The sequence below is a fragment of the Podarcis melisellensis genome (genome assembly GCF_964234715.1).
Source record: "Podarcis melisellensis genome assembly, chromosome: 6".
Classification (NCBI taxonomy): Eukaryota; Metazoa; Chordata; class Lepidosauria; order Squamata; family Lacertidae; genus Podarcis; species Podarcis melisellensis.
Genome location: NC_138538.1, coordinates 96,877,458 through 96,893,186, shown reverse-complemented (window position 1 = coordinate 96,893,186; position 15,729 = coordinate 96,877,458). Strand labels below are relative to the sequence as shown.

General features: G+C 44.1%; 1 protein-coding gene across 1 annotated transcript; it reads right to left on the bottom strand.

Moving 5' to 3' along the window:
* Positions 1–4,078: 4,078 nt before the first annotated feature.
* ITPA (inosine triphosphatase) lies at positions 4,079–15,694 on the bottom strand. Its single transcript, XM_081915183.1, has 8 exons — positions 15,461–15,694; positions 12,563–12,620; positions 12,417–12,481; positions 9,908–9,981; positions 8,683–8,714; positions 7,692–7,807; positions 5,389–5,465; positions 4,079–4,331 (listed from the first exon to the last, which is right to left on the bottom strand). The coding sequence occupies exons 1-8, from the start codon at positions 15,677–15,679 to the stop codon at positions 4,208–4,210; spliced, it is 765 nt and encodes a 254-aa protein (XP_081771309.1). The 5' UTR covers positions 15,680–15,694; the 3' UTR covers positions 4,079–4,207.
* Positions 15,695–15,729: the final 35 nt, after the last annotated feature.

The following is a 15,729-nucleotide window of genomic DNA, read 5'->3' as shown; positions in this document are numbered from 1 at the left end:
CAGGAGCAGGGACTGAGCAACGGGAGCTCACCCCATCGCGGGGATTCGAACTGCTGACCTTCTGAGCGGCAAGTCCTAGGCTCTGTGGTTTAACCCACAGCGCCACCCGCTGTATGTTGAAAAAGGAGAAATCTGGGAACTCTCTTAACAGAGGTCATTTTTCTCACTAGATATGGGTGTAAGACTATGATGGTGGTGCGCCTGTGTGTGAGGGGTGGGGGTGGTTAAAACAGAATAAGGTAGCATTTAGGCAATTTCTGAGACGCAGTTGTACAGATTTATTTTCAGTATTTTATGCTTCAAAATTAGCTTTCCTTTTGACAGCTAATATCAGCTTTGTGAAAGTAATCTAGCAGACTGCTTTCCTTGTATTCTGTCCAGAAATTTAAATACTAAACCCCAGAATATTCTCACAGATTCAACATGTTTTCCTGGGCATATACAAAGAACTGAACTTCTCTTTGAAATAAAGCCATTTGCTGAACCCAGGAGTTCAATGCCTGGCACCCAGAAAAACTCATGGTATAAGGGAGTCGCACCCACAAACTAGTAACATTCCACATCCTCACAGCCTAAGGAAAGCTGTTTATTGGCAGAACACACTGGACAGAAACTGAATAAACAGGGGGATGAGGAGGTCTAAGAGCAGGCACCCCCAACCTTCGGCCCTCCAGATGTTTTGGACTTCCCATCATCCCTGACCACTGGTCCTGTTAGCTAGGGATCATGGGAGTTGTAGGCCAAAACATCTGGAGGGCTGCAATTTGGGGGTGCCTGTCTAAGAATAAAGTCTTGCTTCTGTTCCATCATAATACTGGACAGATTACTACAGGGTGTTGAGAGGGGTTAATTTAACTATTCAGAGAGAAACAGGAGTCATAGCCTTGGCAGAAGTGTTTTCCCTTGGTGCCCCCACCATGTTGAAAAGTGTGTGCGTTCGGCTTCCAGTTTCCAGTTGCCTTAATGGCACAGCTCCCACGATAGCAGAGACAAACAAGGATGATTTGAGGGTAATTATCCTTGAAAGCTCCCCCCAGGGCCCGGGGGGAGATTGTTTCTATACCTGCCTTTCGTTCTGACATGGAGGTGAGAGGTGGGGAGACACTGAGTGCAAAAGCACTTCACTTCTTCGTAACCCTCCAATGCTGCCATTAAGAGCAGCAGTTCTTCTGTTCATTAAGAGATTAATTAGGATTAATACACAGACGTGTGCCGGTAATGATCGGACAAGATTAAGGACTGTCGAATCGAAACAGCTACAAGGTTGTACAGATTTAAATTGGAAGATGACTTCATTCGAGCAACAAGATGGTATGTTTGGGAGGGGGGAGCCAATCACTTCATTATAATTCCTTTGTTACATAAATGACTCAGCAACTCCCCCCCCCCGAGAATGCCAAAGAAAATAAAACAAGTTAAGAAGGAGATGGGAGTACAAATATGGATTATAATGAAAAACGGGACTGAGTGAGGAAAATATTAATATTTGGAATAATTATAAAAAGGGCTTGGAGCCTCTGCAGAGTTCATTTTTTTACTTGCCCCCTCATTGAGGGGAGAAGGGACTGGACTTTGAAGACTTGCCGGAGCTCTGGCAGGGCACCAGATCACTCTTCTATGAATAATTATAATTAATTGCTTCAACTGGACATGGAGGGGAGAACCTGGAGGCCCACTAGGCAGGACATTGGGTGACTCCCTGCTTGAAATTGAAAGTGGAATTTCCAGCTGCATCAGAAGAGTTGAGAACAAAGAGAGAGACCTCTCCAGAGTAACTTTGAGTCAACACAGCCGTAAGGCACAAAGGAGATCAGGAATAATTAATATAGACATAATATTTGATAAAGAATTAAAGGAACAATTGAGGGAAATTAAAACCTCACACAGGAAGAAAGGAGAAGTTCACTTGCAAATTTACAAATTATTATATGTGTTAATGCGAACTGAAGTTAATTATTGTAGCTGTGGTATAAGGGTTTTTATCACGAATCGATTGTATTTGCTTTGAGCAATAATCTGGAGGTAGAATTAAAGGGACTCTGACCCTGAAGTACAGCACGTGGGAAGCCAGATCAGATTTATAATTGGCTATGTAATTGATTTGTACTTGAATTGGTATTGCGATTTAGTATTAATATAATAAGACTTTTGTAATTGAAAATTAATAAAAAATATGTAACAAAAATAAGAAAATACAATTTCTGCAAAACTTCCAAAGAGGCAGGCCCTGGTTAATAATAAATCCCATCATAGTTTTCCAACTCTGATTTTAAAAATAAATAAATACTATTGAGCACTTTGCATTTTCAATTCACTTAAATCATTGTGGCATCCAGACTAGAGGACTAAAATGCATTTTGTTTCTGCTGCTCTACTCTTCAGCCTTTACTTAGGAATAAACACCATAAAAATAAATATGAAATGGATAATATAACATAATAAAATGAGCACTACTTGCAATTGTGGATTGGCAAATCTGTTGGTTTCAGTTTCTTGTTTTTCAATCTTTCATTCTGTTTTCAACAATTTCACATCAGTTTGCATTTATAAAAAGATCCCCATAAAAATGTGTCAGCATTTTAGTGTGAATTTGTCTTAATGCACATATCTTTGTATGCAACATTGTCCAGTATGCACAGCGCTCTCTCATCATATAATGGGAATATCTCGTTCTCATTAATAGATGCATTTCTTATGCACACTTAACCTGGTAATATACGTCTGAACATATTACATGACTGCAGAACTGCATTGCAAAATTAAGAGAATGTTGATTACTTACGGATGACTGTGTTCTTGCACTCTGTAGGAAACTGTGGCTTAAAAGCAGGTTCGCCTTTAAATGTGAACTGAATCAAATTTCTTCCCCCTGCTTACTAATGCATATGCCTGGCCAACAACCCCTGACGATAAAACATTTAAAAGTAAAAGGAAAAATAATACTCCAGCAACCAGCTGTCACCATAGTGGGCTCCACCATGTCCATGTCAGCCCAGGTGTATATGTGGGGCTATTTGATCAGTAGCAGTCACCAGGAGGAGGGCAGAACTTTCCTACCAACTTGTCAAGTACAGGAGTTCCCTTCTCCCTTCTGGTAGCTCACCAATAAGAATTAACAAGCATTTGGTAGATTTATAGTCTTTTTTTCACAGTATCATGTTGTGAGCAGACAGGCAACTCTCTGCAAGGATAGCAGATGCTCACTCTAATCCCTCCTCACTTCTGCAGCAAGATGTCCCTCCTCCTCTGCGTCTCCTGTGTTCTCTGACACGCTCGGACCTCCAAATTCAGGGGGAGGGAGGGGTTCCCCCCACTCTCGATGGATGTATCGCCCAGCTGCTCCCTCCCTTCTGGTTGCCTAGCTCCTCTCTCAAAGCTGGGTAACTCCTCTCTGAACTGTGCAGCTTCTGTCTCTGCTGGGAATGGGGGGGGGGTATTTCCCCTCCTCTTCTGTTAGGAGCTGATCTCCCTGTGATTGCATTCTCCAATCTTCCAATCCAGATCAGACCCTGACACAACAGTAACTATCACTGCAACTTACCAGCAGGGAGAAACAATGAGGTCAGCATGGTGCATATGCACTGGCAGAGCCCATCTATCACCCCTGCTAGTGCATTTTCACCACACTAAACTCTTTGCTGTCTCCCCCCGCCCTGAGAAGTCACAGTGACACCACTGAGTGGAGGTTAGGCAAGCCCCCATCATTTCCTGCTATTTGTGTGGTCATTTTGGGGGCCCTGGGTTTTGGGGCCCCACTTGAGCTGCACCACTGGCTCTAGTCACTTTAGCTTTTGCTTGGAGGAAGGTACTTTAAGACCTTTCTTGTTTCTTTTCAAAATCTGCTCCTGCTCCATTGTTGGTTTGCCTTGGAAATTCAAGGGCCTATCTTGATAACAAAGCACATCAATCCAGTGTTTATTTTCCTGGTACTTGAACAGTTAATGCTTATTCTTGCATCTTCATTCCTGTATGCTAGTGTATCTTGAATTCTTCTGGTGCTTCTAGTGAAAATCTAAATCCTTCAACACATATTTGACATGCTGCCTTTTGGAAATAATTATTCCACAAGCAAGAAAGCTGGAAACACAGGTCTTTAAAGAAAATTAAAATTATTGGACATGATCTTTGCAGGCGAGTAAACGTCGATCTCCAACTTCAAATACAATTTTCTGTACAAAAGCCACAGGATCTCATAGACCCAGGCAGGCTAACTGGGACAAGATGTGACCTCTGTCAAGTTGTGCTCTTGAGAGAAATAGGTAGACAGTTCTTTCAGGGCTTTGTAACGATGAGAGATTGAGTTCTTCACTGACTTGGGTAATTCTGCATAGCTAAGGACAGAAAATGGAACATTATCAAGATAAACTGTAATAGTCCACCAATTATGTAGCAGTTTTTTTTATTACTTTAAATTTGCACACCTCCCAGCCTAAAACACACACTCCTGAATTAGGAAGAATTATATTAGGCATGCAGCACTTCCCTTACCCAAGGCAGCCAGATCACATGAGCACTAACCAGAATAGCCAATGGTTAAGAGATTATGGGAACTGCAGTTCATGCCATCTGGAGGACACCATGTTGGCTCTCAATGGAGATCTTGGAATTTCACTGCTGTCAAACTACTGTAATTTCCACTAGACTCCCCCTGACAGTAACTATACAGTAAGCCTATAACTTACACACATTTAACTTGGGCACATTCAGATTTGTTTGTTTGGCTAAATAAATAAATAAATAAATAAATAAAGGGTGGGCATCTAGGGAAAAAGACTTGGGCAATCCCATCCATCATTGCACCCAATGTGTTTTGACTATACATGATTTTCATTTTAGACACAATCCTCACTACATAAGTTAACAGGCTTACTTTGTCCACAAAGATTTCAGGGCAGAATTATGATTTCCTTGAGAAATAAACTGCATATTCTGTAGAACTACAATGTACAAACTAACCAGAGTACACAGTGGTACCTCGGGTTACATACTCTTCGGGTTACAGACTCTGCTAACCCAGAAATATTACCTCGGGTTAAGAACTTTGCTGAGAACAGAAATTGTGCTCCAGCGGCGCAGCGGCAGCAGGAGGCTCCATTAGCTAAAGTGGTGCTTCAGGTTAAGAACAGTTTCAGGTTAAGAACAGACCTCCAGAACGAATTAAGTACTTAATCCGAGGTACCACTGTATTATTAAAATGTGTATACCTCCCTTCATCTGAAGATCGCAGAACAGTTTACAACAGAAAAGTACAAAATGAGAATACAAAATACATAATAAAAGAAAAACAAACAAACAAATTCCCTTCCCACATATACATTTTAAAAGCTATAGAGCTCTATGAACCCATTTTGAATATTTTACATAACAAAGAGACAAGTAGCAACTTACGTCTTATCATAACCTTCTGGCTGGAAGCATGGATCCCATCCGAAGTCTCTAGGTCCCCTTGGGTCAACTATATGTCCCTATAAGTAAGAGGGTTTTTTAAGAACTCGATTCCCATTCAGTGCCCGGCATAAAAATTAGTGATGTATAAGCCAGGCTCCAACTGTTGAGAATCCTGACGGTGCTTCAGAAACATGGAGGAAGAGCTGGACAGCATCAAAGAAAAGGTACTTTTTCTTTCTTTTAGCAGCTAGTTTCCCCCGTTCATGGATTTATACAAACATTTTACAACTGGCAGCTTTCTTTTTGATCCCTTTCTAAATAACCCCCAACATGAAATTTGTCTTTTTCACAGGTTCCATACACTGGGTCAATGTTTTCATCTAGTTATCTACTATGATCCCAAGATGCCTTTCCTACTCCATCACTGCCAGCACATATTCCATCAATGCAAAGCTTGCTCAGGACCATTTGGGTGAAGGAATTTGTTAAAGGTTCTTTGAAAGTCCAAGTAAATAATGTTTTATCAAATCATCCCATCCACATGCTTGTCAATACTCTCAAAAAATTCTAAAGCAGAAGCCATTTTGATTCTACTTCAGCAAGACCTGTCCTTCTACTAGCCTACCATATTTACTTAAGTCTAATGCACCATCAAATTTAATGCGCACTTCAATTTTCAGAACCTTGAAACCCAAAAAAGTATTTGCTGGCGAATGTTTATGCACAAAAAGTGCACTGAGTTTCAGCCAGCCAAGCAAGGGAGAGAGAGGCTCCACCTGGACTACACACCCCTCTCCTTCCCGACCGCCTGCTGCCTGAGCTGTCTTTGGCTTCTCCTGCTCCTCCTCCTCCACCCGCCCCTCTCAGAGCTTGTGCCAGCAGAGGGAGCTGGTTTTTTTTTAAAAAAAAAAACAACACACCATACAAGCACACACACATTTTTCTCTGCTCCCTGTTGGTCCACCCTCTGCATCAACATTCCAAAACGGAACAGTGACAGAGCTGTCTTGGGCCCTGATTTGTCAGCCTGGCACTGCCAGTTGCAAACCAGGAGGATGCGGCATTGTAATCCAGGTCACCAGCGCTACCTCTTTTGGGGGGGTGGGAGGAAGCAGCTGGTTCTGATCTAATTCCTAACCCATTAACTGCAATGCACAACACAATGCCGAGGGATGCCTTTCCACTGCCTCCCTTGGATGAGGATGCAAGTTTAGAGAGAGGGAGATAAAGGGAAGCAAGTGAAACCTTCTCTGCCTTATGGGGGGGGGGAATAGAAGAGAATTTTCAATAGAAAGGTGGGGGGCACAGAGGAAGAGATCCACAACAGTCTCTTACCCAGGGGATGGGACCCAAAGATGGGAAAGTAGCCAAGGAGTGGAAAAATTCAAAGTGTGTGAGAGTGAAAGGAGGAACAAAAAGAGTGTGAGACGGAGAGAGGTGCCTTGGCATCCAGCCTCCCCACTCACTTCTTCCCCAACACATGATGGGTAATTGTGAGGAGAAAGAAGAGGGGGAGGCAGGAGTGGCTATGGAAAAGGGCAATTCACAGCCCCACTCTGCCACCCCCACCCTGTGTGCCCTTTCCCCTTCTTGCTTCCTTGGGCAGCTTTGCAGGTGGTTTGAGGGCACCAAGGAGGGTGTGAGCTGGACCCCAAACATTTATGCAAATCCTAAAAATCACACACACAGAGATTATACCCCTGGAAATCCAGCATATGGAAAGCCTAACTAAACAGTCTTCCAGTCTCGCTAGAACAGAGCTTGGACACCCTCCTCCCTCAGCCCTCGTTGCTGATGGGAGACGGTGCTTGGTTAATCTTGCTTGGCAGGCGTGCGCTGAGCGGTCACCATCCTCCTTCCCCCCCTTCTCAACCCAGCCCTTGAGGGCTTGGAGGATGCTGTTTACTGCCTTCCAGTCCTTGCTGGAACAGAGCTTGGATGCCTCCCCACCCCCCAGCCCTCTGATACGGGACGGGGCTAGAGCTGGATAGGCCCATACTGAGCGGTACTGCCGCCCAGGGATGGGGCTTGGAGGAGAGTGTTCACGTGTGCGAGCCTGTTTACTCAAATGTAATGCAACTTTGAATTAGGGTGCCTAATTTGGCCAATAGGGTGCATATTAGATTCGAGCAAATATGGTACTTTAACAAATCTCTGAAATAATTATATGTGATGCACTTGAACCAGCCATGGAAAGTATTACTACTGTTATACTGGCAAAACCTAGTTTGCTCAGAGCTTGGGTCCACCCTGCTCCATCATTAATCCAAAACCATCACTGTAGCAAAACCTCTTATACACACCTGAGTCTGGCCTTTGAACAGCTTCACTGGGTCATCTGGATTTCCAGTGCTATAGGCAAAGGTGCAGAGAGCATAAGCAGATTTATCTTCAAATCCTGCTAACAGTTTGTACAGCCCTAGGCCAAAGAAAAAGGAATGTCAGATAATTTCTTCTGGGGAAAGTGTTGCCCAACAAGCAGATACTTACGTAGAAACCAAGAAAACATACACATTTGGAGCATGAACAAGTGTCCCATGCACATCCCATGAATCCTATCGTTACTATGAGAACTGTGCACTTTCCTACTGTAGGAAGGCAGGCTGCTCTTTGGGATTCAACAGTTCTGCACCCATCTCAGCACATATTGCTGCCTTGGTGGCCAAAGGTATTGTTTTCAGTGTTATTATTCTGTAAGACTGACATGGTCTTTTACACACTACTATACCAATGCTAAGGTTGCTGGAAGCTGTAGCCCTGTAAGGACTAAACAACAGCTCCCAGGATTCTTTTCTTTGGGGGGGGGGCACTACTGTGCTTTAAATGTACAGTGTGTATGCAGCCAGAAAGAGCAGACAAGGAAAGGGTTAAACACCCCTCTGATCCTTGCTGCCCCCTCTTCAAGCAGCTTTTCCTTTTTTTTTAAGAAAGGGGGTACCTTCATCAGCATTTAAGGTCCTGTTAACCATGGTCAGTTGTTTACCATTAACATGCTTAGCTGAATTATTTGACTCCTACCCACTTGTTTCAGGAAGAAACACATTACAATCCCTGGCTTGAATTCTGGAACTGTATGCCAAGGTAAATTCTACAGGAAAAGAAAACCATGACTGCTTAAGAATGGAAAGCCAGGTATGGGACTGATGGCAGGGCCAGACTGCTATGGAAAGTGAGCTAGGTTGCTAGCAATACGTCTGGTCACTACAGAGCATCACTATACATTGCAGAAAAAAACAGAAAATTTCAGGAGAGGTGCCTCATCACAGAAGGAAGTAGGATGAAATACCAAATTACCTTCTGGTTTCAGCTTCTCTAGGAACCATTTTCTGAAATGAAAATTCAGGTTCAAATAATCTTCATTATTTCACATAAATAAAAGAAACAGTGAAATAGTATTTGATAAGCATGGAAACCTAAATGCTTTATTTTCAAAAAACATTTCAATTATTTATTTAAACCAAAGTGACTAATTGTTGGCCTCAACTACTTTGCTGTCTGGGGCTGATGGGAGTTGAAGTCCAATGACACCTGGATGCCACAAATTTCTCACCCCAATGTGATACTGAGAAGCAAAGACAAAAAAGGCAGAAGGTGGCCTCTGAGAAAAAAGGGTTTATGTTGTCCCACAGGTTAGCCAACTCTGATTTGATCACTGTATAGGCTCAGTTCAAGATTCCCAGAGTGACATACAATTTAAAATAATTTATTTTGTAACAACTGAAGTTTCTAGAAGTCTTCAACATCAGTCCCATACACAACACATTGCAGCAGCCCATTAAAGAGGCTACCAGGGCATAGATTACTGTAATTTCCATTGCTTCTATTCATTTCAATTCTTTGTGAATTGTGCTAAATGGACTTGTGATCTACAGTATAAGTAAACACTAGTACAGCCAAAGAGGTTAAAGGCACTGCTTACCCCTCCTATTATCAGTTTGTTCTTGCTTGGGGTGCTTTTTGGCCCCACCAAGCAGGAAGAAAAAGAAAACCAATCAGGCTATAAATTTGCCATCCAAGTTCTTACTGAAATATAAGGGACGCTCTGGATTCATGGACTTTGAAGCAGCACAAACTCAGGACGAAAGGGAGAAACGAGCTAAGAGGAAGGCATGTTTGGCAAACCCTCATCATAATCAACTCTTGCCCAGAAACCTCGTCCCCACTGTGCAAGGATATGCGGATGCACAATAGCAGCACTCTACTTATGGACTTTTCGGGGTGCGAATGGCACCCCGAAACGGATTGCATTCGTAAGTAGAGGTACCATTGTATTTGCTATGCCAGATAAAGTCAATGAAAGCTGTTACACAGGAGTAGCCAACATGGTGCTTTCCAGATGTTGTTTGATTACAACTCCCATCACCCCTGACCATTGCCCATGCTTCCTGGGGCTGATAGGAGTTATTTGGGTGACCAATCTAATCCATGTGTCAATGGATTCAAAGAATATTGTTAAACACTTTTAGACATTTTCCATTTATCAACTATACTCTGAATAAAAGCCTTAACTCTTACTTACATATACGGCCCTGGGAGTCCTCCAAGGGCTTTGAAACACAAACAAGTATCTTCGACAATAACTGGTCCCTGGATCTGTTGGTGAGAATACAGTGACAATTTAATTAATTAGACAGCAGAGTTCTCCCCCAATATTGTAAAGGGGCTTTGTATCCTAAAGTAAACATAAATCATCTTCCCAGAGAACTTATAAATATCTAATAAATAATAATAATAATAATAATAATAATAATAATAATAATAGGCAAATTTATTGCAAAAGACCTAACTATGCAGCTGCTACATGGAAATAAGCAACATCCCCACTGTGTTAGGGACTCTGAGATTCACCTTCTTCAGGGGATAAGGTTGAGGACTCTGAAGTAGAAAGGAAGGGCATATGAGGGCAGATGCAGAAGTGTTTCCACTAAGCAAGCTGGGGGGGGCAGTGCCTTCCTGGCCTGGTAATGTGGCACTGCCATCCTTGGACTCTGAGGGCTCCATTATAGAAGCCCCTGTAAGACCACAGGCTCCCCTGCTCTGTTGCAGTAAGAGGCTCCTGTAATGTGCTGGACCCCATTAATTGAAGATTACCCTTCCAGAGCAGTTGGAAGCAATAGCCAAGATGTAGTTGCTGCTATGATATAGAGCTCGGTATCGGTTTGTTGCTGATACCGGCTTTCCTTGTTTCCCTGCAGAGTAGGACATTTATGCAATTCAGAAATCCTTGTAAAAAGGCTTCAATACAAATGTGATTGAAGAACAAGTAAGTTGACTTTCATAATTAATCATTCCTGCATTGCGGGGGACCCCTTGGGGTCCCTTTCAACTCAGATTATTAAGAAGTAATCTGAACTGGAAATTCTGTTCATCCTGGGACTTGCATACAGTATTTTTTGTGTGTGAATATGATCTTTGCATTCTCTTCTGCTGCCTCTATCCAGTATGAAGAACTCTAAGAGAATCTCTCCAAAATGACTAACCGCAACTTGCCCAAATTTAATAAGGTTCAAATAACATGTTCCGTAAATCTTACTATGTATGCATACTGTCAAGAAAGGAAGGACATACTGGGGCAACAAGAGAAAGTTCTCTGAATATATCAGTTTAATGAGCCCAATCCAGAGAGCCAAGCCTTCAGCGCATGCAACAAGAGCTTTTTGACTGACTTTCTAAATCTACAGTGGAAGAGAGTATTCCAGTTTTGTGTGGAAGAGCAACAGATATGGAAATTCAGTCAAAATCATTTATTTCAGTCCAAATGTGTGCAAAAAAATGAGATCAGGCTACATGCTACAACCAACAGAACACTAATAATATTTTTAGAAAAAGAATAGAAAACAGGAAGCATATAAGTGCATTTTGAAATTTAAAAATGTAGAATTCATCAACACAGGATGTTGCAATGTTAATCAGCACAAACTGGTTTTAGATCCTAACTGAGAACAGGTCTGTTGGTGACTACTAACCACAACAGCCAAATTACAAGACATTTCATATTCCTTTATTTCTGGATGCTGAACACAAGCACCAAAGGACTGAGGAAACTCAGAAACCCAACCAGCCTTTAAAGTTCCCATTCAAGGTATCTAGTTGGACACTTTCAGCAGACAGGCTTACAACTAGACCACACTGATTTGATAACAGAATAATTATTATATTCCTAGCCATACATTGCTTTGTGTATCCTTTATTCAGTTAATGAATTATATAATACAACTGATATACATAGCATTTTATAAACTCTAAGCGATTAGGTCTTTCTGCAGAGCATACAATCAGAATTCAGCACAAAGAACAGACAGTACGGGTAAGATGAGCATAAAGGGACCCCTGACCATTAGGTCTAGTCGTGACCAACTCTGGAGTTGCGGCACTCATCTCGCTTTATTGGCCGAGGGAGCCGGCGTACAGCTTCCAGGTCATGTGGCCAGCATGACTAAGCAGCTTCTGGCGAACCAGAGCAGCACATGGAAACGCCGTTTACCTTCCCGCCGGAGCGGTACCTATTTATCTACTTGCACTCTGACGTGCTTTCGAACTGCTAGGTTGGCAGGAGCAGGGACCGAGCAATGGGAGCTCACCCCATCGTGGGGATTCGAACCACCGACCTCCTGATTGGCAAGTCCTAGGCTCTGTGGTTTAATTCACAGCGCCACCCATGTCCTGAAGATGAGCATAATATGCATTTATTTCAGAAAGTGTTGTGTGTGGCAAATTTAGAGATGGTACATTTTGAACACACACTTAAAAATGTCTGGCTACTGAAACTAGATGCATTGGATGCAAACAAGCACTCTCTTTAACGACTCATAATGGCTTACAGAACTCCATTGAATATACTTCTCATGACAAACCCAGGTTGGCCACTGTACAATCAGTGAGATGGCACTGAATAATGTTAATGGGAACAGAATACTCTCTGAAAGGCAGGAAGATTGTAATAATTTCAAGTTTTTTCTGGCCTTAGATTTGTGCAATATTGCCCAAAAAGCTTTCAGAACTAGAGATCTAGAAGGGGGGGAAAGGACCTGCTTAGCTGCTTCCTGGCACTTCTGGATAGAAATGTCATCAGGTTCCCCTTGGTACTCAGGCACTGTAAAATGAAAAGGTTGCAGTTAGCATATTGCAGGAACACTCAAAAAGTACACAAAGATGTAGTGAGGTATGAACTTACAGTCTATTTTCTTTGCAACCAGCCTGTATGGAAAGGAGTCACCTAGGATCTGAATCACCTGCAAAGATGAAGAGCACAGTAATCAGACTCCAATACAATACTGATGTAAGGCTGCTTCCACAATGGACATACAGTGGTGCCTCGCAAGACGAAATTAATTCGTTTCGCAAGTCTTTTCATCTTGCGAATTTTTCGTCTTGCGAAGCACGGTTTCCCATAGGAATGCATTAAAAATCAATTAATGCGTTCCTATGGAAACCGAACCGCCTTCAGACCAGGTCTGGGGACAGTCTGTCCCCCGACCTCTTCTGAAGGCTGGCGGGGGCGAAAGTCTTTGCTTCCCCCCCGCCTGCCTTCCCGGGACAGCGGAGACTTTTCCGCTGTCCGGGGCGATCTTAAAATGCTGGCGGGCGGCAGCGAAGGCTTCGCTGCCGCCCGCCAGCATTTTAAAATCGCCCCGGAACAGCGGAGGAATTCTCAGCTGTCCCGGGGCGATTTAAAAGCCCCCGGGGAAGGCAGGCAGGGGGACAAAGACTTTTGCCCCCCACCCGCCTTCGGAAGAGGTCCTGGCGATGCAAGCCCATAGGGAAAATCGTCTAGCGAAGCGTCGCAAAAACCGAAAAACCCTTTCGTCTTGCGGGTTTTTCGTCTTGCGAGGCATTCGTCTTGCGGGGCACCACTGTATGCTGTTAAACAGCTATGCTTTGTTTACTCACTTTTTACATGGCAGCTGCTCAACTCCATAAACAATACACCCCCTCTCATTCCCGCCCTCGTTCAGGTCCCCACCATTCGAAAACCCAATTCACTCAGTGTCACGGTTACAGTTATGATTTTTTGTTTTCCTTCGATTGATTTGTGGCATCTTGTTGATTGTTTTGAAACTGTATTCTAAAAAATAAACTGATAAACATTTTTAAAAAATAAAAAACCCACAACTTTTTTTTTTAACTCAATGGAATAGTTGTGTTATTTCCCCAGATACAGGCAGCCTATCACACTGCTAGTCTGGCCAGTAATAGCATTCATAAACAGCAGAAGTCCATTCTTTTATTTTCTATGGTCTGTACCTCCTCTTTGGAGATTTATTTATTTTATTTATTAGTTTCATAATATGTAAAATAAAACCCTCAAAGTGGTTTAAAACAGTAAAATCAAGGGGGGGAATGAAACTGTATTTTAAAACATACAAAAGTTAAATTACTAAAACTGATTGAAATCACCTCAACTTTCTAAGCATATTGGCAGGCTTCTCTAAACAGGAATGTTTTCAGTAAGCACTGAAAAGAGTACAGTGGTACTTCGGGTTAAGTACTTAATTCATTCTGGAGGTCCGTTCTTAACCTGAAGCACCACTTTAGCTAATGGGGTCTCCCGTTGCTGCCGCGCCGCCGGAGCACAATTTCTGTTCTCATCCTGAAGCAAAATTCTTAACTTAAGGTACCATTTCGGGGTTAGCGGAGTCTGTAACCTGAAGCGTATGTAACCTGAAGTGTATGTAACCCGAGGTACCACTGTACAGCGAAAGCACCTACTTTCAAAGAAGGCCAGATTTGATGAAGTGAACATGAGTATGGGTCAACTAAAGACACTGAGCTTTTTTTACAATTTTACCCCAAAGCTTTTCTTTTAGGATTTTACCCCAGGACATATACTGCCACGGGGGCCAGATTAAATTGACCGGTGGGTCAGATTAGGCCCCCAAAACAGACTCTGGACATGCCTGACCTACTTGATCTCAACAGGCAAGGAGCTCCAAAGTGTAGGCACTGCCACATTGAACAAATGAGTTCTTCTCAATGCAGAAAAGGTCTTATGTGGCACCTGTAGCAGTGCCAATTCCGCCTTTTGAAGTGGTTGAGTGGGCACAGGTGAGGTATAGCAATCTCATAGGTAAACTCAGGTAAATTAGTCCCAATTTGTTAATGGCTTTATATGCTTGAACGTCAGAGATAAGCAACCAGTGCAGAACTCTGAAGAGGGTGTTACATGCTGACAAGGCCTCACTCCAGACAGCAATTGTGTTGCAGGAAATTTACCTTTTGTCATCTTATATTTCCAAATAGTGTTGCCTTTATATCAAATCTCCCCTCTTCCACAATTGGAGAGGGCTCAGGACCGGGTATACACCAGTAAGGAAAAACAGCCTCCCCAACACACAATGTCCTAATTAATATATTCATCTCACACACCACAATGCGTGTCTCAATAGCTCTGCCTTTCTCCTCCCTCTCTCGAACACACACACAGGAGTTAATCTCACATTAAGCCCCACATTGGATGAAAGATTCCCGCATTTCAGGGGTTGGCTTAGATCAGAGGGTTTCAACCTTTCAGAGTCCCTTATAAAGTGTTCCCTCAGCCTCCTCCTCTGGACCGCAGCTGCCACAGGCCTGGTCTCTGCGCCGCCGACCCCCCCCCCCGCTCCAAAGAGAGGTGCTTCCTCACCCCGCCTCGTGGGGGCTGGAAAGAGGAGGCCCCGGCAGTGGGGGAGCGGGCGACCCCCTCGGGTGTCTGGGGCGGAGCTCTTCTTTAGGAATGGAGAACATCGCCCACACTTGCCAAGCTGCCTTTCTGAGGGCTGCCTCGGCGCCTGGCACCCAGCCCCCCCCCCCCGCCGGCCGGCCCCAGAGGCGCCTTCGCCCGCGGAGGCAGAGACCTGAGGGGGCATCCGAGGAGGGAAAGAGGAGGGCTGCCCGCGGCACCCCGACCACCCTTCAAGGCAGACCAGGGCGCCTCGACACACTGGCTGGAGCCCCCCCCCCCACTCGATAGCCCTCGGGGCTCCGCCGGGCTGACGGCGCTCTCTCTCCCTCAGGCCGGAGAGCAATGGCGGCGGCGGTTAAACCACCTGCGCCTGGAAGCGTTTCCAGCACCCCCTCCCGCCGCTTCTCCCACCTCCTCCAGCTTCTTGGCATTGCCGGTGACGAAGACCACGCTCCTGGTCGCCATCGCGGCGCCTCCTCGGCTCGCCCGGCCAATCCCACAGTTGGGGCTCAACTGCCTCCTCCGCCCGCTCGAATCGGGCCAATGAGAGGGACGGTTATACGGTTGGTGACTGACGGTTGGTTCCTCGCTTGGTTGGTGGGGAGCAGTGACAGGCAACTCCGCCAGCATCCAATGAGCTTAGAGAAGGGAGGGGGAGGAGCCGTGCGAGGAAGGCGCTT

Coding starts and splice junctions, on each gene's coding strand:
- ITPA (XM_081915183.1), bottom strand. CDS start 15,679: ATGCTGGCGGAGTTGCCTGTCACTGCTCCCCACCAACCAAGCGAGGAA. Junction 12,621..15,460: donor ATGCCAAGAAGCTGGAGGAG/GTGGGAGAAGCG, acceptor TCATCTTTGCAG/GTGATTCAGATCCTAGGTGA. Junction 8,715..9,907: donor GGACTCCCAGGGCCGTATAT/GTAAGTAAGAGT, acceptor TTTTCATTTCAG/AAAATGGTTCCTAGAGAAGC.